This window comes from Salmo salar, chromosome 10 (assembly GCF_965601325.2).
Source record: "Salmo salar chromosome 10, fSalSal1, whole genome shotgun sequence".
NCBI lineage: Eukaryota > Metazoa > Chordata > Actinopteri > Salmoniformes > Salmonidae > Salmo > Salmo salar.
The window spans coordinates 89,104,162-89,131,908 of NC_138300.1; the positions used below are offsets into that span (position 1 = coordinate 89,104,162).

The 27,747-nt window shown below is 43.1% G+C and overlaps 1 protein-coding gene across 2 annotated transcripts; it reads right to left on the reverse strand.

The window, feature by feature from the left end:
• Positions 1 to 9,071: 9,071 nt before the first annotated feature.
• On the reverse strand, positions 9,072 to 27,584 carry cetp (cholesteryl ester transfer protein, plasma). 2 transcript variants are annotated; one of them, XR_014379083.1, is made up of 17 exons: positions 27,317 to 27,584; positions 27,058 to 27,172; positions 26,645 to 26,776; positions 26,364 to 26,434; positions 26,134 to 26,221; positions 25,932 to 26,001; positions 25,616 to 25,676; positions 25,402 to 25,493; positions 25,106 to 25,285; positions 24,817 to 24,867; positions 24,454 to 24,603; positions 24,284 to 24,351; positions 14,447 to 14,537; positions 13,377 to 13,419; positions 13,221 to 13,290; positions 9,911 to 9,996; positions 9,072 to 9,772 (listed from the first exon to the last, which is right to left on the reverse strand). XR_014379083.1 is itself a non-coding variant. In XM_014124222.3 (16 exons), exons 1-16 carry the CDS (start codon positions 27,456 to 27,458, stop codon positions 9,695 to 9,697), a joined length of 1,497 nt encoding a protein of 498 aa, XP_013979697.3. In that variant the 5' UTR covers positions 27,459 to 27,581; the 3' UTR covers positions 9,072 to 9,694. The 2 variants fall into 2 exon arrangements, 1 of the variants encoding a protein (XP_013979697.3); XM_014124222.3 differs by lacking the exon at positions 14,447 to 14,537 and having other exon boundaries at positions 27,317 to 27,581.
• Between the last annotated feature and the right edge of the window lie 163 nt (positions 27,585 to 27,747).

The following is a 27,747-nucleotide window of genomic DNA, read 5'->3' on the forward strand; positions in this document are numbered from 1 at the left end:
GGTATGTGTGCGAGCATTGCAAAATATATTTACACATTGAATAATTTCATGCAAACTGCTCGCGCGCGTCACGGGTGTCCATAGCCAGTCTCCAAAATAATATTGCATCTAAAGCTAACTTCCTGAATTTCAACACAATCTAATATGACCCATGGCCCTTCTAGCCATCTCTATTTAAAACAACAAAAAGTAAGTAAAAATGTCTACAGTCATCAAGCTAGGTAAGAGACCATTATTAAATATGTTTAAGTGATTGATAAGACTGAACTAGATCAATGATAATTCAGTAATCAATATTGTGTTGCACCTTTAACCAATAGCCTAACAAACGAACAACACTTTTAAATAAAGTATAAAGACTTAACTTTTGATTGTCTTTATTAAGACATCCTCTATACCAAATTTCCGCCAGCCCGCCCAGCCAGCCCGACCCCCAACTCAACTCTCTCCCCAACACAACTTTCTTCCCATTTTTTTTATGTCTCAAGGCAAAGGTTTGGAAATGAAAAGTTGAATAAAACACACAGAAACAGGACAGCCTCCATATAATTAATATCATAGGCCTAATAGTACTGTAGAGATCTTTTTACTTGCACAAAATATAGCTGGGTCACCCTGTCCTGCCCTTAGCCTTCCATGGCCCTGCAGCTCCCCAACCCAACACACCCCACTCAGCTTTAGGATCTTAGTGAAACATTCATTATTGGTTTCAGGTGTGTTAGGCCAAGGCCAAAGAGACAGCCAACAGTATGGAATAACCCCAGGGCCAGGACTGAGCAGCCAAGCAGCTAGGGATTGCCTAAATAGGTATCTCCCCTGACGTGGGCATGTTTTCAATACAGACTCCTTTTGTCGTATAGTATTCCATATAAGGAATCCAGACCTTATGAAAGTTGCACAGTATACCCTTAATCTTGTAATAAATCAAATCTGGTGATAGACAACTTGACATTTTTGCCACCCATTGTGACATTGTGGGTGGATAACCAACCTTCCAATTAATGGCAATGCATTTCTTAGCTGCTATAAAAGCTAGGATACTGTAATATATACGCTGGTAGTCAGAAAAACAAGTGTAGGGGGTGAGTTTAAAAATAAACGGAACATCAACCAATATAACAACCACGAGTAGCTTATGGACATGAAATACATAAACAAAACTGACTGAAGAGAGAACCTAAGTGAGTGCCAGATATAGGGGAGGTAATAAGTGAGGTAATGTAGTCCAGGTGTGTCTGATGATGACCTGCAGGTGCGCGTAATGATTGATACCAGGTGTGCATTATAATGGATCCCAGGAATGGTGGTTAGTATACCGCCGACGTCGAACGCCGGAGGGGAGGAGCGGGAGTAGACGTGACAGTTGCAGAGTTTCTTCTGATAACAGTCTCCAGTATCAACATTTCCAAGTAAACAAAACATGGAGAATCTGTAGACATGCTGAGATAAAAGAACATACTCTTTGCCAGAATTCACAAGACCATAACATATGCAAATATGTCCCCTTTTGTGTTTTACACCTACATCGGAATAAAGACATTTCTGAGTGCATGATATTCAGTTATTCCTGATGAGACCCCTGTCACCGTCTAATCCTGCTCAGATGAGGCATGACAAAGAATTACCTTGGTGTACATTTATACATTATCCAAGAATATAATTATTTGTTCAATAATTGAAATGAACATTATTCCCAGATCCCAGACAGCAGCCTACCCATCAACTCAAGATGGAACTTTGTATCCAATCAGTGATTGTTATAATATACTGCAAAATTCACCTGAGCTCCGTAGACTGGTCTTCCCTGGCTGTCTGATCCTGCTAAGACATTATGAGCATAGTGTTGCGTACTGACTGTGCACCATGACAGTGAAGTCTGAAGAGCTGTTTATACCGTGTCTGTGTAAAAAGTAGGGAATTAGCTAGGGAAAGTGACAGATAAATAACATTACTATACTGATTAATACAACTCACATTATGCAGAAGAAACGTCAGAATATATTGGTCTTCAATTGTTTGGCGGTGGTTTCATCGTTTGATTCAGGTCTAGTGTGATTGAAATGTACTTCTGTTGTAACGGGGCAAAACAAAAGCTACAAAACATTTTCATACACACAACAGCTGTTAGACACTGCTACCTGACAGATAGCTAGAGGCTAGCTACAGCTGAACTGCCTGTGGTAGCTACTAGCTAGTGGCTAGTAGTTCATTCACTTCAATCGAGAAGGGATGAAACATTGGCTAACGTAACATGTCAGTTACACTCCTAGCTCAGCACTGGGAATATACATTTTCCAGTAAAACAGCAGATACCTTGCCAGCTATATCAGTCAACTAAAGAGTAGCCAGTTTCTGCTCTGCTTGCTTTTACAACTCTGAGAAAAAGTTCAAACCAGACTGCAGCTGCCTCTGATAATCTCTCCCATGCTGGTCCTATATGGCAGCCTTTCAGAAGCTTTGCCTTTAAACAGCCTGTCCGCATGATCATTGGTGTCTGTGTGGTCCTAAAGCACACCGGTGCAGCATTTTGTGTCACAGTGCAATTATAAAATGTTGGCGGGGACAAAAATGCAAATTTCAGAATGGGGGGGGGGGAGTGGGGGGTCAAATACTTATTTCCCTCCTTAAAATGCAAATCATAACATTTTTGACATGCGTTTTTCTGGATTTTTTGTTGTTATTCTGTCTCTCACTGTTCAAATAACCCTACCATTAAAATGATAGATTGATAATTTCTTTGTCAGTAATACTTTTTTCCCTCACTGTACACTCAGTTAGTATTTGGTAGCATTGCCTTTAAATTGTTTAACTTGGGTCAAACGTTTCGGGTAGCCTTCCCCAAGCTTCCCACAATAGATTGGGTGAATTTTGGCTCATTCCTCCTGACAGAGCTTGTGTAACTGAATCAAGTTTGTAGGCCTCCTTGCTCACACACGCTTTTTCAGTTCTGCCCACAAATTTTCTATGGGATTGAGGTCAGGGCTTTGTGATGGCCACTCCAATACCTTGACTTTGTTGTCCTTAAGCCATTTTGCCACAACTTTGGAAGTATGCTTAGGGTCATTGTGCATTTGGAAGACCCATTTGTGACCAAGCTTTAACTTCCTGACTGATGTCTTGAGATGTTGCTTCAATATATCTGCATAATTTCCCTCCCTCATGATGCCATCTATTTTGTGAAGTACCCCAGTCCCTCTTGCAGCAAAGCACCCTCAAAACATGATGCTGCCACCCCCATGCTTCACGGTTGGGATGATGTTCTTTGGCTTTCAAGCCTCCCCCCTTTTCCTCCAAACATAACAATGGTCATTATGGCCAAACAGATCTATGTTTGTTTCATCAGACCAGCGGACATTTCTCCAAAAAGTACAATCTTTGTCCCCATGTGCAGTTGCAAACCGTAGTCTTGCTTTTTTATGGCTGTTTTGGAGCAGTGGCTTCTTCCTTGCTGAGCAGCCTTTCAGGTTATGTCGATATAGGACTCATTTTACTGTGGATATAGATACTTTTGTACCTGTTTCCTCCAGCATCTTCACAAGGTCCTTTGCTGTTGTTCTGGGATTGATTTGCACTTTTTGTACCAAAGTACATTCATCTCCAGGAGACTGAATGCATCTCCTTCCTGAGTGGTAGGATGGCTGTGTGGTCCCATGGTGTTTATACTTGCGTACAATTGTTTGTACAGATGAACGTGGTACCTTCAGGTGTTTGGAAATTGCTCCAAGGATGAACCAGACTTGGAGGTCTACACATTTATTTCTGAGGTCTTGGCTGATTTCTTTTGATTTTCCCATGATGTCAAGCTAAGAGGCACTGAGTTTGAAGGTAGGCCTTGAAATACATCCACAGGTACACCTCCAATTGACTCAAAGGATGTCAATTAGCATATCAGAAGCTTCTAAAGCCATGACATCATTTTTGGGGATTTTCCAAGCTGATTAAATGCACAGTCAACTTAGTGTATGTAAACTTCTGACCCACTGGAATTGTGATACAGTGAATTATAAGTGAAATAATCTGTCTGTAAACAATTGTTGGAAGAACTACTTGTGTCATGCATAAAGTAGATGTCCTAACCGACTTGCCAAAACTATAGTTTGTTAACAAGAAATTTGTGGAGTGGTTGAAAACTAGTTTTAATGACTCCAACCTAAGTGTATGTAAACTTCCAACTCCAACTGTATATACTTTTGTTCCCCACAGGTCCAAAAAGCACCACATTGTGTCACAAGTGTAGAGAGGAGTAGCCAGGAGGCAGTTGCAGGTTTAGAACTACTGAGTTTATTAAAGCACTATAATTATAAAAACAGTACGAAACCCAAAGTGCAAAACCATAAAGTACTCAGGAAATAGTAGGAGAGATTCCTCTCAGGAAAACAAGCAACATTTACAATGACCGACAAAGACAAATGACAGAGGGAGTATATATACAGTGATAGAATGGGGATTGGAGCCCATTTGATTGAGGATGGTACCCGGAGGTGAGGCTTACCGTGACCCCCAGTCATTCCATGAAGGCTTTCCAGACACGGGAGGTGGACTGAGGACCACGGTGAGACACGATGTCCTCTGGGATCCCATAGTGCCGGAAGACGTGAGAGAAGAGCTAACCAGGCAGAGGAATCAAATGAAAGGCATTGGAAAACTGGGCCTATAACGACCAAACAACAATATGTACAAACCCTTGCATCCACCAATTAAATAAAGATTCAAATATTTTGGGGTTTGAATTATTCACATGTTCAAAAACATTGGGCTCCTACGAGGGGGGATTTTCTGTGACAAAGTCCACGGATAGATGGGACCAGGGTCGTTGTGGAACCGGCAGCTGTCATGAGAATTTTCAATCCCAATGATGATAACTAACAATTATTTAAGCTTTGACCAATCCCCCGAGGTTTGTAAGACCCTGGGTATAGTAATAATTAGGCAAAGACTCAGCTTCTGCAAAAGGTCCGTAAAGTTTATTCAGAGAACCTTCTAAAGTCAAAAAATGCAAAGACATGTCTTTTTATAACTCTCACCCCCTCCTACTTCCACGCACACACAGACACACAATCAGTAGGTGGGCTGTATCTTTCCCCACAGTTCGCATTCCTCGTTTATCACTACCAAGCTGGCAGGTCTATCCTGCCGAGATTAGAGGGACCTTGACAGGACTCCCTTTCCTGTCGTCTAAGTTTCTTAGAGTTCCAACCAGGTCAGGTCATGAATAGTTTAATTTTCCTCCAAATTTTCTTAATTACACACTTCTCACCCTTAACTTGTCTCGACCAAACCTTATTGGACTTTAGTCTAATCACATTTATTCATTTTACTTTACATAGTCTAATAATTACGTTAGTCTAATTATTCATAATACATGTTACATAATCTAATAACTATGTTTCAGGGTGGAATTCTTTAGTCATTACCTTAAACATATAAATTCCCTTATCAGCAGCGGATGGAGTTTGCCATAGGGGAGGTGTCTCAGTGTCTTGCTCTGTGTGCAGGTGGAGCAGGAAGAGACGTAAAACCGGATGTCCTGGGCCAAGGTGGGCCACCAGTACTTGGTGGAGAGACAGTCAATAGTACAGCCTATATCCAGGTTCCCTGACACAGGTGCTGTGCGTGCTCAGGAAAGGAGACGGTCCCGCACATCAGAGGGCACGTAGGCACGCCCCTTGGGACAGTGGGCAGGTGAGGGCTCCTGTCGCAGGGTTCGACAGATGTCCGCGTCCACATTCCACACAACAGGAGCCCCAATGCGGGACAGGGGAACAATGGGTGTGTCTTTCTCCCTCCAATCCTCTGTGTCATGCACCCGGGACAACGCATCAGCGTTGACGTTCTTAGATCCCGGCCGGTAGGAGAGGGTAAAGTCAAACCTGGCGAAGAATAGGGCCCACCAGGCCTGCCGCGGGTTCAGCCTCTTCCCTACTCGAGTATACTCTAGGTTCCGGTGGTCCGTCCAAACAAGGAATGGGTGTTGAGCACCCTCCAGCCAGTGCCGCCATGTTATCAGCGCCTTCTTGACTGCCAGCAACTCACAATCCACCACCTCATAATTCCGCTCTGCGGGAGACAGTTGCCATGAGTAGAAGGCGCATGAATGGAGGTTAGGCGGCGATCCAGTGCGTTGGGAGAGTACAGCCCCTACTTTAATCTCTGAGACGTCCACCTCCACGATGAAGGGCAGAGACGGGTCAGGATGAGCCAGAACAGGTGCGTTCGTAAAACATTAATTGAACGCACAGAATGCTTCGTTGGCCTCCTCAGTCCAGCGGAGCTATCTAGGACCTCCCTTCAGGAGGGAGGTGAGAGGGGCCACCACTGTGCTGAAACCCCCAATGAAGCATCTAAAATAATTGGCAAAACCTAGGAAGCGCTGCACCGCCTTTATGTTGGATGGAACAGGCCATGACCGTACTGCACTGACCCTCTGCTCTTCCATCTCCACTCTTGCGGTGGATATCCGATAGCCCAGGAAGGAGACCGCCTGCTGGAAGAAAAGGCACATCTCCGCCTTGGCGTACAGGTAATGCCCTATCAGCCTCTCCAAAACGGACCTGACATGAAACATGTTGCACGCGTGTAGTGGAGTACACCAAAATGTTGTCTATTTACACCACTACACAGCGACCCAACATGTCTCTAAACACCTCGTTAATGAATGATTGAAACACAGAGGGTGCGTTTGTCAGGCCGTAGGGCATTACCCTGTATTCGTAGTGCCTGGTGCTGAAGGCGGTTTTCCATTCATCCCCCTGTCTGATGCACACCAGGTTGTAGGCACTGTGTATATCCAATTTGGTAAAGTACTGAGCACTGTGCATATGTTCAATCACAGTGGGTATGAGAGGCAGCGGATAACTGAATTTAACAGTTGCCTTATTCAGTGCCCGGTAATCGATACAGGGGCGGAGACCTCTGTCTTTCTTCTTCACGAAAAATAAGCTGGAGGAGGCCGGAGAGGTGGACCGACAGAGGAATCCTTGGCCCAGCACCTCCTGGATGTAGACATCCATGGCATCGGTCACTGCATGTGAGAGAGGGTAGATGTGCCCATGCCGGAGGGTAGAACCAGGCAGTAGGTTGATGCAGTGCAGTCCCATTGGCGATGAGGGGGCAGGCACTTGGCACGAGTCTTCGAAAAAGCCACCTGTAGGTCCCGGTATTCCTCCGGGATAGGAACGTGGGTGGCCTGGTGCGGACTTTCCACCGAGGTGGCACAGATGGACACAGAGAGACACCTCCCCTGACACTCCTGCGACCAACCCAACAACCTCCTCTCTGTCCACAATATCCTGGGGTTATGCAACTGTAACAAGAGGCAACCTAAAACTATGGGGTTTCCAGGAGAGTCTAAGATGAGGAGAGGGATGCGTTCATGGTGGTTGTGAGCAACTGTAGGGGAAATGGGAATCGTGGTCTGGCACACCAGTCCTGTTCCTAGGGGACGGTTGTCTAGGGCATGGACTGGGATAGGGGTTTGTAAAGGGACTAGAGGAATGCGTAATGATAAGGCCACTGACCTGTCTAGGAAATTGCCTGCAGAACCTGAGTCCACTAGTGGGGGGCCAGGATAGTCCAGAAAGGTGACAGGAAGGAGGACGGGCTGGGTGGACAGAGAGGAGCAAGGCACGTCCACGCCTACCTGGGAAGGTGCCGGAGCGCTCCTTGGCCTGTCGCTTCCTCACCTGGTTCACCTTCTAGGACAGGTGTTCCAGGGGTGGTCCGAATCCCTGCAGTAGGATCAGAGACCCGATTGACGGCGGCGTTGACGTTCCTCTGGGGGAAGGTGCGAAGTGCCCACCTCCATGGGCTCAGTCTTGCTGGAGGTTCCTGGGAGAGACCCGGGCAACGACGGGCACGCAGTAGATTATACAGGCGGATGTTCATGGTGATGAGCTGGTCCAGCGTGAGGTCCTCATCGCGACAGGCCAGCTCGGAAAACAGTCAACAGGGCCTGGTCGTTCCAGACAGTGGATGCAGCCATTGTCCGGCAATCCAGAGCATACTCAGACGCTGTCCTGGACCCCTGGCGCAGACAGAGGAGATGCTCACCTCCCTCTCGGCCCTCTGTAGGGCGGTCGAAAACGGCATGGAAGAGTTGGGTGAAGCGCTCATAGGAATTCTGGACCGTCCCTCTCCCAGGCAGGGTGCGGCCTGTCAGCACCGAGATCACCAAGGCCACCTTGTCCCGGCATGACGGGCAAGGTAGAGGTCACACTGCAGGAGAAACCCCCTACAGTGAGCTGGAGTCCCGTCAAACCACTCCGGGAGGGGCAGATGGATATTGCTGATCGGACCGGGTGATGTAGATGGTGGTGGGGTGGCTGGAACGACCGCGGGGAACTGAGAAGATGGTGGTGTAGCCTGCAGCTGGCGTACGGTCCGGAGCACCTTGTTCATGGCAGTCCCGAGGTGCTCCAGGCACGAGTCTTGGTATAGGAGCTTCGCTCCTATAGCGGAGAGGTCAAGATGTCCTGCTGCTTCCTGTTCTCTTGGGTCAGTGATTCTGTCACAAGTGTAGAGAGGAGTAGGCAGGAGGCAGTCGCAGGTTTAGAACTACTGAGTTTATTAAAGCACTATAATTATAAAAGCGGGACAAAACCCAAAGTGCAAAATAATAAATAATAAACAAATGACAGAGGGAGTATATATACAGTGAGGATTTGAATCAGGTGTGTGTAATGATGGCGAGACAAGTTCGGGGTTGATGAGTGAAGGGCGTTTGCCAGCAGCAGGTTCGGCAGCAGCTAGAAGGCCGGTGACGCAAAACGCCTGAGCTGGACAGGAGGGGGAGCCAAAGCGAAGGCTGGTGTGACATTGTAGGAATGACCCGGCTACATGTAGGCTATACAGTCATAAGCATATTGCTGGAGGAGAGGTGGAAGGGCCAGGCAATATCATTATATGATAAGACTTTCTTTCATTGTGAAGATGTAGTACTTTCCTTTATATAATTAGATTGTCCCTATATGTATTATGCAATATAACTTATTTTCCAATACTTTTCCAATACATATCTCCTCTATTACTTTACTTTATAAAACAAGTGTGTGAATTAAAAGGAGACTACCATCAACCGTATTTTTGTTTATTTACAAAACTGCACATTTCAGTAAGACATTTCAGAGACCAAACAAGTTGGTATTGTTTCCATTCTGAAGCAATCTTCCCAGAGGGCAGAGGGACACCTGGTACATCAGGGCAGTTGGCAGAGGAACCGGTTCTACCTGCTCTGTGCCACCTTAACCATGGAATATTAAATTAACCAATCCAATCACAAGACATGAGCAGAAATACCCAACTGCCATGGTCACATTTAACCCTCTACTTACAGTATGCAAATACAAATCATGTTCCTAATTGAGACAAGTTGAATATCTAATTCAGCTTTAGGGGCAAGGTTAAGAGACAGAATCAACCATGTCAATACAGAAGTTCATAATGAGTGTAATGACCTTTTCAAAAACCTTTTCACACACAGAGTGCCCGATTTGCTATGTGTTTGCACCTATTCCTGTTTAATGTGCAAATACAACTAGTAATTGTATTCCCAAGTGTACGTTTATCAACACTTCCACTAATACAGTCATTCAAAACATTGCACATTAGACCTCAGTATACTGTAGCCTACTGTATGTGATTTGATGCACAGGGACAGGGAGCGCCTGTGACCACTCCCAGCATCTCAATATTAGAATCACTCCAGAGTCTTCCTGAGGAATTCCACAAGCAGATGATGAGGAAAGGCAAAGTCTGTCTGGATAATCACAAAACCCTACAGACAGAAAGACAAATGACAATGAATAGTATCAGTTCTGTAAAATATTTATTTAGTCCTATAGTTTGTGTATATATTTTAATTTGAGTTTATGATGAGTAAGAATGAAGTGAGGGTGTATGTATGAGTACTCACATCCTGAGAAACAACCTGGGGTTCGATGAGTTCAAACAGATTTGCTCCCTGTTTGTCCAGTAGTGCAGTTAAACTTGGTTCTAGTTCTAAGAAAACAGGGTCAAAAGAGGAACATATTGTTCACAACAACACACTTACCTTGCATTCGGAAAGTATTCAGACCCCTTGACTTTTTCCACATTTTGTTACGTTACAGCCTTATTCTAAAATGGATTAAAAAAAATCGAAAACAAATGTTTGCAAATGTATAAAAAGTAAAAAACAGAAATACCTTATTTACATAACTATTCGGACCCTTTGCTATGAGACTCGAAATTGAGCTCAGGTGCATCCTGTATCCATTGATCATCCTTGAGATGTTTCTACAACTTCATTGGAGTCCACCTGTGGTAAATTCAATTGATTGGACACAATTGGGAAAGCCGCACACATATAAGGTCCTACAGTTGACAGTGCATGTCAGAGCAAAAACCAAGCCATGAGGTCGAAGGAATTGTCCGTAGAGCTCCGAGACAGGATTGTGTCGAGACACAGATCTGGGGAAGGGTTCCAAACAGCATTGAAGGTCCCCAAGAACACAGTGGCCTCCATCATTCTTAAATGGAAGAAGTTTGGAACCACCAAGACTCTTCCTAGAGTTGGCCGCCCGGCCAAACTGATCAATCGGGGAAGAAGGGCCTTGGTCAGGGAGGTGACCAAGAACCCGATGGTCACACTGACAGAGCTTCAGAGTTGCTCTGTGGAGATGGGAGAACCATCCAGAAGGACAACCATCTCTGCAGCACTCCACCAATCAGGCCTTTATGGTAGAGTGGCCAGACCAAAACCACTCCTCAGTAAAAGGCACATGACAGCCCGCTTGGAGTTTGCCAAAAGGACTCTCAGATCACAAGAAACAACATTCTCTGGTCTGATGAAACCAAGATTAAACTCTTTGAATGTCAATCATCATGTTTGGAGGAAAACTGGCACCATCCTCATGGTGAAACATGGCAGCATCATGCCGTGGGGATTTTTTCAGCAGCAGGGACTGTGAGACTAGTCAGGGACTGTGAGACTAGTCACAATTGAGGGAAAGATGAACAGCGCAAAGTACAGAGAGATCCTTGATGAAAACCTGCTCCAGATAGCTCAGGACCTCAGACTGGGGTGAAGGCTCACCTTCCAACAGGACAATGACCCTAAACACACAGCCAAGACATCGCAGGGGTGGCATCAGGAAAAGTCTCTGAATGTCCTTGAGTGGCCCAGCCAGACCCCTGACTTGAACCCGATCGAACATCTCTGGAGAGACCTGGAAATAGCTGTGCAGCAACGCTCCCCATCCAACTTGACAGAGCTTGAGAGGATCTGCAGAGAAGAATGGGGGAAACTCCCCAAATACAGGTGTGCCAAGCTTGTAGCGTCATACTCAAGAAGACTTGAGGCTGTAATCGCTGCCAAAGATGCTTCTACAAAGTACTGAGTAAAGGGTCTAAGTACTTTTGTAAATGTTATATTAAAAAAAACAGTTTTTGCTTTGTCTTTATGGGTATTGTATGTACAGTTAAAGTCGGAAGTTTACATACACTTAGGTTGGAGTCATTAAAACTCGTTTTTCAACCACTCCACAAATTTCTTGTTAACAAACTATAGTTTTGGCAAGTCGGTTAGGACATCTACTTTGTGCATGACACAAGTAATCTTTCCAACAAACGTTTACAGACAGATTATTTAACTTATAATTCACTGTATCACAATTCCAGTGGGTCAGAAATGTACATACACTAAGTTGACTGTGCCTTTAAACAACTTGGAAAATTCCAGAAAATGATGTCATGGCTTTAGAAGCTTCTGATAGGCTACTTCACATTATTTGAGTCAATTGGAGGTGTACCTGTGGATGTATTTCAAGGCCTACCTTCAAACTCAGTGTCTCTTTGCTTGACATCATGGGAAAATCAAAAGAAATCAGCCAAGACCTCAGAAAAAAAATTGTAGACCTCCACAAGTATGGTTCATCCTTGGGAGCAATTTCCAAATGCCTGACGGTACCACATTCATCTGTACAACCAATAGTACGCAAGTATAAACACCATGGGACCATGCAGCAGTCATACCGCTCAGGAAGGAGACGTGTTCTGTCTTGTAGAGATGAACGTACTTTGGTGAGAAAAGTGCAAATCAATCCCAGAACAACAGCAAAGGACTGTGTGAAGATGCTGGAGGAAACAGGTACAAAAGTATGTAAATCCACAGTAAAACGAGTCCTATATCGACATAACCGGAAAGGCTGCTCAGCAAGGAAGAAGCCACTGCTCCAAAACCGCCATAAAAAAGCCAGACTACGGTTTGCAACTGCACATGGGGAAAAAGATCATACTTTTTGGAGAAATGTCCTCTGGTCTGATGAAACAAAAATAGAACTGTTTGGCCATAATGACCATCGTTATGTTTGGAGGAAGAAGGGGGAGGCTTGCAAGCCGAAGAACACCATCCCAACCGTGAAGTACAGGGGTGGCAGCATCATGTTGTGGGGGTGCTTTGCTGCAGGAGGGACTGATGAACTTCACAAAATAGATGGCATTATGGGAGAGGAAAATTACGTGGATATATTGAAACAACATCTCAAGACATCAGTCAGGAAGTTAAAGCTTGGTCATAAATGGGTTTTCCAAATGGACAAAGACCCCAAGCGTACTTCCAAAGTTGTGGCAAAATGGCTTAAGGACAACAAGGTCAAGGTATTGGAGTGGCCATCACAAAGCCCTGACCTCAATCCTATAGAAAATTTGTAGGCAGAACTGAAAAAGCGTGTGCGAGCAAGGAGGCCTACAAACCTGACTCAGTTACACCAGCTCTGTCAGGAGGAATGGGCCAAAAATCACCCAACTTATTGTGGGAAGCTTGTGGAAGGCTGCCTGAAATGTTTGACCCAAGTTAAACAATTTATAGGCAATGCTACCAAATGCTAATTGAGTGTATGTAAACTTCTGACCCACTGGGAATGTGATGAAAGAAATAAAAGCTGAAATAAATAATTCTCTCTACTATTATTCGGACATTTCACATTCTTAAAATAAAGTGGTGATACTAACAGACCTAAGACAAGGAATTTGTACTAGGATTAAATGTCAGGAATTGTGAAAAACTGAGTTTAAATGTATTTGGCTAAGGTGTGTGCAAACTTTAACTGTAGTTTGATAAGAAAAAAAACAATTAAATTAATTTTAGAATAAGGCTGTAATGTAACAAAATGTGGGTCTGAATACTTTCCATATGCACTGTATATCACAATTCACTAAGTGTGAGAGGATGAAACAGTACTCACCGGATATTACTTTTGGGACCCCTATTTTCTCCACTGCCTCTTTCAAATATTCAATGTGGGCTTCAACCATCTGGAGAGCATAGGGAAATGAGAAATAAAGCAATGTACCACCGCTACTGGTCACTTAGATTGGGATTCAGCCTATTTAATTCTCACCTGCAGTGTGTCTGTGGACAGTGAATCCTTCATTATGGAAATTCTTTTGTGGGAAGAAGCAAAGTCACATAAGTGTTGTTTCTTTACTTGCACAGACATAGGCAGCAGTGTGAGGTACACTGAACAAAAATATAAAACTCAACATGCAACAGTTTCTAAGATTTTACCGAGTTACAGTTCATATAAGGAAATCAGCCAATTGAAATAAATAAATTAGGCACATGACTGGAAATACAGATATGCATCTGTTGGTCACAGATAACTTTTTCAAAAAGTAGGGGCGTGGATCGGAAAACCAGTCAGTATCCGCTGTGATCCCCATTTGCCTCATGCAGCGCGACACATCTCCTTCACATAGAGTTGATCAGGCTCTTGATTGTGGCCTGTGGAATGTTGTCCCACTCCTCTTCAATGGCTGTGTGAAGTTGCTGAATATTGGTGGGAACTGGAACACGCTGTCATACACGTCGTTCCAGAGCATCCCAAACATACTCAATGTTGGTGATTATGCAGGCCATGGAAGAACTGAGACATTTTTAGCTTCCAGGAATTGTGTACAGATCCTTGTGACATGAGGCCATGGATTATCATGCTGAAACATGAGGTGATGGTGGCTGATGAATGGCACGACAATCGGCCTCAGGATCTCGTCACAGTATCTCTGTGCATTCAAATTGCCATCGATAAAATGCACTTGTGTTCATTGTCCGTAGCTTATGCCTGCCCATAACATAACCCCACCGCCACCATGGAGCACTCTGTTCACAACGTTGGCATCAGCAAACCACTCGCCCACACAACGCCATGCACGCTGTCTGCCATCTGCCCGGTACAGTTGAAACCGGGATTCATGAAGAGCACACTTCTCCAGCATGCCAGTGGCCATTGAAGGTGAGCATTTTCCCACTGAAATCAGTTATGACACCAAACTGCAGGCAGGCCAAGACCCTGGTGAGTACCTAAGAAAGCAAAGGTAACTGAACTAAATGACTTTCACCCCACAGCACTCACTTCTGTCATCATGAAGTGCTTTGAGAGGCTAGTTAAGGATCATATCACCTCTACCTTACCTGACACCCTGGACCCACTTCAATTTGCTTGCCGCTCAATAGATCCACAGATGATGCAATCGTCATTGCACTGCACACTTCCTTATCCCATCTGCACAAGAGGAATACCTATGTAAGAATGCTGTTCATTGACTATAGCTCAGCCTTCAACACCATAGTAAACTCCAAGCTCATCCTAAAGCTCGAGGCCCTGGGTCTGAACCCCGCTCTATGGAACTGGGTCCTGGACTTCCTGACGGGCCGCCCATAGGTGGTGAAGGTAGGAAACAACACCTCCACTTCACTGATCCTCTACACAGGGGCCCCACAAGGGTGCGTGCTCAGCCTCCTCCTGTAGTCCTTGTTCACCCATGACTGCGTGTGGCCACACACGCCTCCCACTCAGTCATCAAGTTTGCAGACGACACAACCATAGTAAGCCTGATTACCAACAATGACGAGAGTCGTGGAAATTCAGTCCTGAGAGAGACTTGGTTATTTCTTCAAACAATCATTTTTTTTTAAATATCGATTAATTATTGCAATAATGACACCGTCAGCCCAACAGTCTTGTTCTGACTGCTAGGCTGAGAGCCTGAATCATACAATGCACAGTTCATATAGCTAATACCCAGAATGCTTGGTTCCACCACTCCCATATAGATTGGGGGGCACCATAAGCCACTTTGGGCTCATCCTGCCTTTAGCTGCCCCTGGCGTTATCTTAACCCCTGGCCTAATTTCCCAGATGCCAGGATGTCTAAGGACCATTGAGGCCTTTGTTCTACTACTCTCTATCCCAGCTAAACATACACCATATCTTGTCCATGGAATGCAGGCTCAATCAGACCGGAGACATATGTCTCACATGCACCACTAACCATAAAATGAAATGTGGCTGTTTGTTTTTTTTTTATCACAGAGACATCAATCAATTGTCAGCTTCAAGCTATCTCCAGTAAAACCAATGTCCTCGACACCCAGACTAGCTGCAGGAAGCTAGAGTGGACACCATAAAACTCAGCATTAGCAGGACAGAAATATCTTACTGTTTGTTAAGTAATTGTCAAATATCCAACAAATCAGGTAAATATGTAATTCTTCTATCACACGAGACAGCCCACAGGGAGGAGGTGAGGGCCCTGGTGGAGCGGTGCCAGGAAAATATCCTCTCCCTCAACATCAACAAAACGAAGGAGCTGATCCTTGACTTCAGGAAAAAGCTGAGGGAGCACGCCCCTATCCACATTGATGGGACCGCAGTGGAGAAGGTGGAAAGCTTCAAGTTCCTCGGCGTACACGTCATTCATTTTAGTCATTCATTGATGATCTGAAAAGGTCCACCCACACAGACAGCGTGGTGAAGAAGGTGCAACAGTGCCTTTTCAACCTCAGGAGGCTGAAGAAATTTGTCTTGGCCCCTAAAACTTTTACAGATGCACAATTGAGAGCATCCAGTCGGGCCATATCAACTGCACCACCCGCAACAGCAGGGTTCTCCAGAGGGTGGTGCGGTCTGCCCAACGCATGACCGGGGGCACACTGCCTGCCCTTCAGGACACCTACACCACCCGATGTCACAGGAAAGACAAAAAGGTAATCAAGGACATCAACCACCCGAGCCACGGCCTGTTCACCCTGTTATCATCCAGAAGGCGAAGTCAGTACAGGTGCATCAGACCGAGAGACTGAAAAACTTTTTTTTAGGGGGTAGATCAGCTTTAATATTGCAGATAGATTGTAGCTTCCATCAATGTAATTGTCTGCATCACTTCTAATCCCCCATATATATTTTTTCAAATATATATATATATATATATATATATATATATATATATATATACATACATACATACATACATACATATCGTTCAAAAGTTTTGGGTCACTTAAAGAAAAGCACATTTTATGTCCATTAAAATAACATCAAATTGATCAGAAATACAGTGTAGACATTGTTAATGTTGTAAATGACTATTGTAGCTGGAAACGACTGATATTTTATGGAATATCTACATAGGCGTACAGAGGCTCATTATCAGCAACCATCACTCCTGTGTTCCAATGGCACGTTGTGTTAGCTAATCCAAGTTGATCATTTTCTGATAACCAGGTGGCGAATCGCATCTCTGCATGTCTGGCAGACATATCAGTGTGGATGACGGATCACCACCTCAAGCTGAACCTCGGCAAGACGGAGCTGCTCTTCCTCCCGGGGAAGGACTGCCCGTTCCATGATCTCGCCATGACGGTTGACAACTCCATTGTGTCCTCCTCCCAGAGTGTTAAGAACCTTGGCGTGACCCTGGACAACACCCTCTCGTTCTCTACTAACATCAAGGCGGTGACCCGATCCTGTAGGTTCATGCTCTACAACATTCGCAGAGTACGACCCTGCCTCACACAGGAAGCGGCGCAGGTCCTAATCCAGGCACTTGTCATCTCCCGTCTGGATTACCGCAACTCGCTGTTGGCTGGGCTCCCTGCCTGTGCCATTAAACCCCTACAACTCATCCAGAACGCCGCAGCCCGTCTGGTGTTCAACCTTCCCAAGTTCTCTCACGTCACCCCGCTCCTCCGCTCTCTCCACTGGCTTCCTGTTGAAGCTCGCATCCGCTACAAGACCATGGTGCTTGCCTACGGAGCTGTGAGGGGAACGGCACCTCTGTACCTTCAGGCTCTGATCAGGCCCTACACCCAAACAAGGGCACTGCGTTCATCCACCTCTGGCCAGCTCGCCTCCCTACCTCTGAGGAAGCACAGTTCCCGCTCAGCCCAGTCAAAACTGTTCGCTGCTCTGGCACCCCAATGGTGGAACAAGCTCCCTCACGACGCCAGGACAGCGGAGTCAATCACCACCTTCCGGAGACACCTGAAACCCCACCTCTTTAAGGAATACCTAGGATAGGATAAAGTAATCCTTCTACCCCCCCCCCCCCCTTAAAAGATTTAGATGCACTATTGTAAAGTGGTTGTTCCACTGGATATCATAAGGTGAATCCACCAATTTGTAAGTCGCTCTGGATAAGAGCGTCTGCTAAATGACTTAAATGTAAATGTAAAAGGCTGATTGATCATTAGAAAACCCGTTTGCAATTATGTTAGCACAGCTGAAAACTGTTGTCCTGATTAAAGAAGCAATAAAACTGGCCTTTAGAATAGTTGAGTATCTGGTGCATCAGCATTTGTGGGTTCGATCCGATGTCGTTTTGCGTATCAGTTCATAAACCATGTGCCATGGAATCGGTACGTCGAAAATCTCTTCCCAACTATTTTGCAATCTATATGGCACAGCTGTCCATTTTTTTGGTCCTTAAATGAAACTGATATACTTTTTTATTTATCGCAATTTTCTTTAACCAATGATGGTCTTTAATGCAGAGCCGGCAGACAAGTTCCTTACTTTTTCCCCCTTCCACTTGCCTCTTCCATTTTTGCGATAATGCTGCAATTAGTTGGTTGTAATTTTGGATAGAGCAGACATTTCCATATGTTTTTGTTAGCTGCATGTGTGACATAACTCCACCAGTCCTATTTATAATATAATTTATGAAGATTATACCTTTTTAAAAAAGAATTTCAAAACATACTGTTTTTTTAATCAATTAGTATATTTGAGTTTAAGCATAATATTTGTTGTATTATTTGTTGTCTTTTCTGGTAGGTTAAATTGAAATTGCAACAAACTTTCCATGGCTTCTTTTTAAAATAGCGATATTTGGGAGAGGATTTCCTTTTCAAATAACTGAAAGTGAGAGGTTGTAATCTGAATTAAGGGAAAAAAGGCCTTTCTTGAACATAGGGTGAGACATTCTTACTAATTTGCTAGAGAACCAGTTCGGATTTAAGTGTAACTTTTGTATGACTGAAGCCTTTAGTGAGAGGTATAATGCTTTAATAATTAATTTAATAATTCCATAATTCATCCGAATTCATATTCATTATATAAATAGGCCCATTTAATTTTGTCTGGCTTGCCATTCCAAATAAACTTGAATGTTTTTCTCATATAATTTAAAAAACTGTTCTCTAGGTGTAAGCAACACCATAAACAAATAGGTAAACTGGGATATTACTAAAGAGTTAATCAGGGTGATTTTTCCACAAATAGAAAGGTATTTACCTTTCAATGGTAGCAAGATCTTATCTATTTTTGCTAACGCTCTATTAAAATGTATTGGAGTGAGATTATGTATTTATTTCAGGATATGTATACCTAGTATATCTACATCACCATCAGACAATTTTATTGGTAAACTACACAGTAATGTAAAAGTTGTTTTTTTTGTGATCCAATACATGATATAGTACATTTATGATAATTTGGTTGTAATCCAGAGAGATTAGAACAATTATCTAGATCCTCTATGAGGCTGTGGAGGTATCCAAGTTGTGGATTTAAAAGAAAACATGAATCATCAGTTTACAATGACACCTTTGCTTTTAAGCCCTGTATTTCTAATCCCTTGATATTTATTGTTGGATCTGATTTTAATGGCTAACATTTTGATGGCCATAATACATAGATATGCCAATAGTGGACAACCTTGTTTTACTCCTCTTGACATTTTACATCTTTCTGAGAGGTAGCCATTATTTACTATTTTACACCTAGGGTTACTATACATAATTTTAACCCATTTTATAAGAGATTCTCCAAAATTGTAATGCTCCAGGCATTTATATATAAACTCCAGTCACACTTTATCAATAGCCTTTTCAAAGTCAGCTATGAAAGCAGGCCTAGTTTCACAGATTTTTCATAGTGTTCTATTATTTCCAGTACTTGCCTTATATTATCTCCAATGTTTCATCCATGTAAAAAGCCTGTCTGATTAGAATGAATAATGTCCGACAATACCTTTTAAATTCTATACGCTGTACATTTTGCAAGAATTGTTGCATCACAATACTGAATTGTAAGGGGCCTCCAATTTTTTTCAATGGACTGGATCTTTATATTTCCCACTTGTATTCTGTTTCAGTAATAATGAAATCAGACCTTCTTGTTGAGTGTCTGATAATCTAACATAGGAGTGATTAAAACATGCTAATAATGGTCCTTTGAGTATATCAAAACAGTTTTGGTATGCCTCTACTGGTATGCCATCCAGCCCTGGAGTTTTCCCGGACTTAAAGGCTTTAATTGCATCAAGAAGTTCCTCCTCTGTAATTTCACCTTCACATGAGTATTTCTGTATGGCTGTTAATTTTACAAAAAAAAAACCAATTATCCATACAATTAGCTTAAGTTAGAGGAGATGGAGGAGACTGAAACTAAAACATATCCTTAAAGTAGGCCTACTCCGCTTCCACTTTCAAAATATAATTTGGTGAATCATGGGTGACTCTGTCACTTGTAACAAGTTTCAGTAAATTATTTTTGGTAGCATTTCTATGTTGAAGATTTTAAAATAATTTGGTGCATTTTTCCCCATATTCCATCCAGTTTGCTTTATTATTATAATATATTACTCTTGATCTTTGTTGAATTAGTTCCTCCGTTTCTTTTTGTTTTTCCTCTAACTTATTCTGAGCCTCTATGATACAGTTTTTATTGTTACCTATCTATTCTGTTAGTCTTTCTATTTCCTTTATTAGTTGGACCCCTTAGACCTGAATTGCTTTTGTTTTAGAGATGAGTACTGAATAGCATGGCCTTTAAAGGCACATTTAAAAAGTGTCCCATACAATAAGGGGATTTGCTGTACCTATGTTATGTCGGAAATATTCAGTTATAAATAACTCTGTCCTAGTTAAAAACAAGTTATCATTCAAAAGGCTATGATTAAATGTCCAATATCCTCGCCCATGTGGAAATTCAGTAAGAGCAATGTATATGCCAATTATCTGATGGTCCGACAGCATTCGATCCCCTATCAACACCGTTTTTACTTTTGGTGCCAATGAGAATGACATAAGAAAGAAGTCAAGACAACTAGCTTGATTGAGCCTCCTCCATGTTTTTTTATTTAACTAGTCAAGTCAGTTAAGAACAAATTCTTATTTACAATGATGGCCTACCTCGGCCAAACCCTAACCCGGACAACACTGGGCCAATTGTGCGCTGCCCTATAGGACTCTCAATCATGGCCGGTTGTGATACAGCCTGGAATCGAACCAAGGTCTATAGTGACGCCTCTAGCACTGAGATGTAGTGCCTTAGACTGCTGCACCACTCGGGAGCCCCTGTATATCTCACTAGGTCAGGATATTTAAGCCTCCATATGTCCACCAGCTCCAATATATCCATGACATTCATGATTTCCTTAAAAGCACGAGGGTGATAGTTCGTAATGTGATTTTGATTACGGTCCATTAAGGTATTTAAAACAGTATTACAATCTCCCACCATGATAATAGAGTCTTGTATTGCTTGCAGGGTTGATCATTTATTATATATATTTTCAAAGAAGCGTGAAAAGGTTAATGAGCCATATCTGTTTATGGTCCAATAACGTATTTAAAATCATCCATCTACCTTGCGGATCTGTTTAGACAATTTGCACATTCGGATCAAAATTACTGTTAATTAATATCATCGCCCCTTTTGAGTTACTTTGCCAATGGGAGAAGTATATTTCACCCCCCCCCCCAGTCCTTTTCACACACAACGTAATTTAAAATTGTTGAATGAGTTTCCTGTAAACATTAGATATTATATTCCTTCTCTTTGAGCCAGGTAAATATTGTTCTTCTTTTCTTATTATTTGCTAAGCTATTACAATTGATTATACTTATTTCACCATTTACCATGAAATACAAGTTTCAAATCTATTTACCATAATATATGTTTGTAAATTTACCATTAAAAAGTACCATAGTGATTGAGTGTCCATATAGCTGTACCATGATATTTGCATTGCTACTAAGTAACCCTCCAATTGTTCTCCACTATTCCACCCGCTAAAGCCCTCCCCATCCCAAGTTGGGTTGTCATCCCAGTGACCGGCAGACCACCCCAGTCCCTCCGGATCCCTAGCCCCCCCAGAGAGGCCAGGACCCATCCTTTGAAAAGAGCACACAGTGCCACCCACAGAACAGAAGCAGATCAACCGCTAAAAGTATTTCCAATGCTCTCACCTCAATTTGATTCATATATAGCTATTAAAAATATTTATATATTCAAATTTCTTGCGTATCTTAATTTCCATCATTTACAATTAATATGCGTAATAATGTTGACAGTTCATGGAAAGGATTGTTACCTGTAACCAGGATTGCCAATGCATTAAATTCTTGTCAAGCAATTATTATTTTAGCAAAACATTATTGTGATTCCTCCTATATTGTCCCTAACATCCTTACCCCCTTGCAACAGATGTGGTATATACACACACACAAATACACTCTTACACACTCAACCCCTTTCCCCCACAATCAACCATAAGCTCAGATGCCCAATGGTTGTTACATTCCAGAGCCCAACTCAAGAAAGGACCTGATTTACAAATGCATATACAGTTACAGCTGTTGAGAAAGCATGCAAGACTTAACCAATGTCAAGTCCTAGGTGATAGAGATCAGATCCACCCCATTACCCTGAAACACACACACTCTGGTCCCCGTTATGACCATTTTCCCCAAGCATCTCTGTGCAGTCAGACCTTTGATTATTTTGTGCCACCAGGGCCACAATAACATGCCCCCTCTCTGATTGTTCGAGTGTGACCCCCTCCCCATGGGTACTGCAGCCAGTGTTACTAGCACAGCTTCTATCTCAAGGCCATCAGACTTTTATATAGCCATCACTAGATGGCTACCACCCGGTTATTCAACCCTGCACCTTAGATGCTGCTACACTATATACATAGACATGGAATCACTGCTCACTTTAATGGAACACTAGTCACTTTAATAATGTTTACATACTGCTTTACTCATTTCATATGTATATACTCTATTCTAATCTACTGTATTTTAGTCAATGCCACCCCGACATTGCTCGTCCTAATATTTATATAATACCAGTCAAAAGTTCAGACACATGGCCTCCCGAGCGGCACGGCGGTCTAAGGCACTGCATCGCAGTGCTATCTGTGTCACTATATATCCTGGTTTGATTCCAGGCTGTGTCGCAGCCGACCGGGAGACCCATGAGGTGGCACATAATTGGCACAGCGTCGTCCTGGTTAGGGGAGGGTTTGGCCGGCCGGGATGTCCTTGTCCCATCTCGCTCTAGCGACTCCTGTGGCGTGCCGGGCGCAACAACGCTAACACGGTTGCCAGGTGTACGGTGTTTCCTCCGACACATTGCTGCTGCTGGCTTTCGGGTTAAATGGGCAGTGTGTCAAGAAGCAGTGCGGCTTGGCGGGGTCGTGTTTCGGAGGACACACGGCTCTCGACCTTCGCCTCTCCTCAGTTCGTACGGGAGTTGCAGCGATGGGACAAGACTGTCACTACCAATTGGACACCACAAAAAAGGGGTACAAAAAATCTATAAAATACATTTTCCGGATTGACTGACCTTCATGTCTTAAATGATGGACAGTCCTTTCTCTTTGCTTATTTGTGCTATTCTTGCCATAATATGGACTTGGTCTTTTACCAAATAGGGCTATCTTCTGTATACCACCCCTATCTTGTCACAACACAACTGATTGGCTCAAACGCATTAAGAAGGAACTGTTTAACTGTTAATTGAAATGCATTCCAGGTGACTACCTCATGAAGCTGGTTGAGAGAATGCCAAAGCTGTCATCAAGGCTACTTTGAAGAATCTAAAATCTAAAATATATTTTGATTTGTTTAACACATTTTTGGTTATTACATGATTCCATGTGTTATTTCATAGTTTTGATGTCATCACTATTATTCTACTATGTAGAAAATAGTAAAAACAAAGAAAAACCCTTGAATAAGTAGGTGTGGACAAACTTTTGACTGGTACTGTATATTTCTTAATTCCATTATTTTACTTTTAGATTTGGGTGTATTGTAGTGAATTTTTAGATACTACTGCATGTTGGAGCTAGGAACACAAGCATTTCGCTACACCTGCAATAACATCTGCTAAATATGTGTATGTGACCAATAAAATTTGATTCGAGATTTGATTTGAGCACGCAGATGAGCTTCCCTGAGACGGTTTCAGACAGTTTAAACAGAAATTCATCAGTTGTGCAAACCCCACAGTTTCATCAGCTGTTCGGGTGGCTGGTTTCAGACCATTCCGCAGGTGAAGACGCCAGATGTGGAGGTCCTGGGCTGGCGTGGTTACACGTGGTCAGCATTTGTGAGGCTGGCGTTGAAGGCGGCTTATGGTAGAGAAATGGACATTCAATTCTCTGCAACAGCTTTGGTGGACATTCCTGCATTCAGCATGCCAATTGCATGCTTGCTCAAAACTTGAGATATCTGAGGCATTGTGACAAAACTGGACATTTTAGAGTGGCCATTTATTGTCCCCAGCACTAGATGCACCTTTGTAATGATCATGCTGTATAATCAGCTTCTTGATATGCCACACCTGTCAGGTGGATGGATTATCTTGGCAAAGGAGAAATGCTCACTAACAGGGATGAAAACTAATTTGTGCCCAAAATTTGAGAGAAATAAGCTTTTTGTGCATATCGAACATTTCTGGGATCTTTTATTTCAGCTCAGGAAACATGGGACCAACACTTTACATGTTGCGTTTATATTTTTGTTCCGTATACTTGTTAGTAAACTGCCATGCAATCAGAAAGTGTTTTACTAAACCATTACAGTCTGTATCCCTTATAGAGGCACAGTGGAATCAGTATCACAAGAACAATTAAAAGCATGGTCTTCATGTAATGCCTTTACTCACATATGCAGTTCATATACATGTGTATGTACATGTTCACTACAGTATAGGCGCGTAAATGGACTCACTGTGATGTTGTAGCGATTAGGATCAGTTTCTTCTTGGCGTAGGAAGCAGTCACAACAACCTCCACCTCCTAGACAACGACAAACCCCATTCAGCTACTCTTCTTGGACACATTACTGTCTGATGCTAGGTTATCATTTAAAATATTAAAACAAGTGTTTGTTTGGCTGACCATCTCAAAGTAAAGTCCTGGGATGTCCTCAGCTCCGCTAGTCAGCTCTGCTGCAGCCACAGCTCTGACAGAGATGCCCATTGGGGTCGTCCACAGGTGAGGCACTGACACACTCCACACCCTCAGCACTGGCTCCTCAGAGGACAGAAACTGACAAAGGGATACAGAGAGACAGGTTTCATACAGGAACAGACAGATAGAAACACTGACTTACCTGTGTACACAATATAAGAGGTTTGAAATACAATGAAACTCAAAACACCACTAAATTGCAGAGGCCAAGATAGGTCGCATGGTCTGTGGAGCTGATAAAAGCATGTTGTGTCTGTCTGAGGACTGTCCTGAGTGGCTTTGTCACATTACCTGGCTTAGGAACTCTGGAATGGGGGTAGACAAATGTGTCTTAAACAGTTCCTGAAATGAAATTGACCATGTTAAATAACTGGCATACATTAAAACAAACACATTAATTCAGCTTGTAATGAACAAGAATTTCATTGCTTGTCACAGTGCTCCAGTCAGTTTCCCTGCCTTTACCATATTGTAACACCGTGGACCAAACCCCAACAACAAGTCCTGATTACTGTTTTCCTGATAAATGCTGCCTTGTACACTAGTCCACATGACTTCCACTAGTCTGGTAGACACCTACTGTGAGCTCCAGGCCAGAGATGTTGAGGACAAAACGTCTATCTTGGTGGGCAGCTGTAATCAGGGGGTTGAAGACCTCATCAGAGATCCAGAAGTACAGCATGCGGTCCTCTGTCAGTTGGCCGGGGTCGAATACAGACGCATTGATGACAGCTGTCACGTTGTTGTATTTGGCCAGACCCTGGACATTATGGGAAGACAGAAGAAAGATACTGTAATACATATAATAACAATTGGTATTGTGCATCATCATGTACAATGAATATGGATGCTAGATAATAAAGGGATATACAGTACCTTGTGGTATGATTCAATGTAATTGGATGTGATGACAGGGGCAGAAGTTACTCCAATATCCATGCTGATGTCACCATCACTAAGGAATTGCTCTGTGGGAATCAACACGGAGATGTTAACAAAGTCACTGACAGATATTCTAAATAAGAGAAAGTCTTGTTACCTCTATAGACTTCGTGTGTTATCTACCCAGGATCCCCAAACGTGTCCATACCTGCTTGTTCCTGTATAAAGTCAGCCAATATGTTTGCCACATTATTGATCTCCTTACAGATCTAAGATAACAAAAACAGGGACATTGTTTCATTTTATGTTGCAGCTGATGTGACAATGTTTTTGCTGGGTTGCATTAACAAGACAGTAGAGGGCAGAGTTGAGCTATCAGTGAGGCCTCTGTCCAATACCTTGATACACTGCAGGTTTATTTAATTAGGAAAGTCAGTTAAGAACAAATTCTTATTTACAATGATGGCCTACCCTAGGTCCAACAGTACATTATTCTCCTATATTTCCCTCTAATCATCACTCACCTGGCTTTTAATAACCAGCTTCACAGTGAAGGTGATGAAGTTTGTGAACAGCCTCTTGAGCCAGCCAGGCCTAAAGCCAGAATGTAAAACACAGGGTTTGTCCTTCATGTCGCAGTTACTTCCCTTGAAGGAAGAGGACATTACAGATATACCATTTTACACTATGTGTATAAAACTATCTGGGTTCCAGAATGCCACTTACTCCCTGTCTCCCTGCAGCAGGAGATCCAGCTTGTGGAATGTGAGGTAGCAGTCTGATGTGTCTGCAGCAACTTTCCCCTTTCCACAATCTGAGACAGAGAAAGCACATGATCAGTGGCAGGAAATACATTACAAAAGGTAAGATAAGATTCCTGTAAACTCTTAGGAAGAATGAGAAGGAAGAGTGAACATTGAACACCACAAAAACAATGGGCAGAAAAAGGTACTTACAGAGTTTGGGGTTAATGCCAAGATCAATGTGCGAATCAATTTCAAAGTCTACTGAATGTCCCACATTGACACTGCAAAACAGATTACACATGGCAGTGTCATGGCCACGCAGATATTCAAGGTAGATATTCAATACAAAACTTAAGTAGTAGCCAACATGAAATGTGGATAAATCACAACATACGTAACTGTAAGATCTAGAAAGTTATATCTAATCATGTCACAAACTATTTCCATCCCTCTCATCCTCCCTATTCACAATGACTGATGGAAGGACTCACAGCCAGCTTCCATATCCATACTGGATGGTTCCCTTGAAAACAGCAGACACGTTGGAGATGGCAATCTCAATGCCTTCACCTGCTATGAGCTCAAACTCACTCCGCCCAATCGACAGGTTATGGATCTCCAGGCTGAGAGGGCAAAGGTCAGGCGAGGACATTATTATTGGTTGTTCATTTTAGCAAGAATAAAGGAGCAAACCAACAAAGCAATGGCAACAGTGTTGACATTCAATCTGTTTTTGATTGAAAAAATAGTGCTTATGCATTCATCCAATCATGTGTTGTATACATTATCAATGGTAAGTGAATACAGGATAAAAGAAGAGCATGTGAGGTAATGGAGGAGGATGAAAGGAACAGCATAAGCGCGTACATGTGGTGCAGGTATACTGACTGTCAGGTCCACTCACTTGGCAAGCCCATATTTCACCTTTCCAACAAAGAGAATAGACTTCTCGTTGCTGATGCTTGGATATTTGGCATGCTGGAAGGCAGCCTGGATGACCTTGGTCGTCTTTTCATTTACTGAAGAGAAAATACACAATTAGTCTATATATAGACTAAAGACAATACTTAACAAAACAGTTAACTACCCTGACAGTAACAGTTCTGGTGGAAAACATTACAGAACACCATAGGGAGACAGGAATAAATAAGATAGATACTCACAGACCACCGCTGCAGGGTAGGTCAGTCTACAGACAGCCCCAGTGAACCTGTATGCAGAGTCTGGCTCCAGACAGGACTGGGACATCACAACTAGGCCCAGGAAGAGCAGCAGGACTGGGAGTGTCATCACACACTTATCCATCTCACCAGTAGCTAAATGAACACTGACTTCAAAGTGGATCCCAGAGCTGTGTAGTGCCTCCTCAGAACCTCTGAACTAACTGATCCAGGCTGTGTTGAGCATGCACAAGAGACAAGGGGAGGAAGAGGGAGGGAACAGAAGACATGGGGATCGGACTGAGGCTAAACTTGGCTGAACTAAACTTCACAACACCGCCCCTGTAGTCTGTGATTGGGCCTCAACCAGGCCAGAGCGGGATATTTGGGAGTGGGTGTTGTTATGTGTTCTATCTGGGCCCAGGGGACTAGTT

What these genes read in the sequence shown, in the direction of transcription:
- cetp (XM_014124222.3), bottom strand. Translation starts at nt 27,458, where the DNA reads ATGGATAAGTGTGTGATGACACTCCCAGTCCTGCTGCTCTTCCTGGGC. An exon ending in GTGAAATATGGGCTTGCCAA is followed by an intron (nt 26,777 to 27,057) that starts GTGAGTGGACCT and finishes TTGCCCTCTCAG; the next exon opens with CCTGGAGATCCATAACCTGT. An exon ending in TTCCAGAGTTCCTAAGCCAG is followed by an intron (nt 24,604 to 24,816) that starts GTAATGTGACAA and finishes TCCCTTTGTCAG; the next exon opens with TTTCTGTCCTCTGAGGAGCC.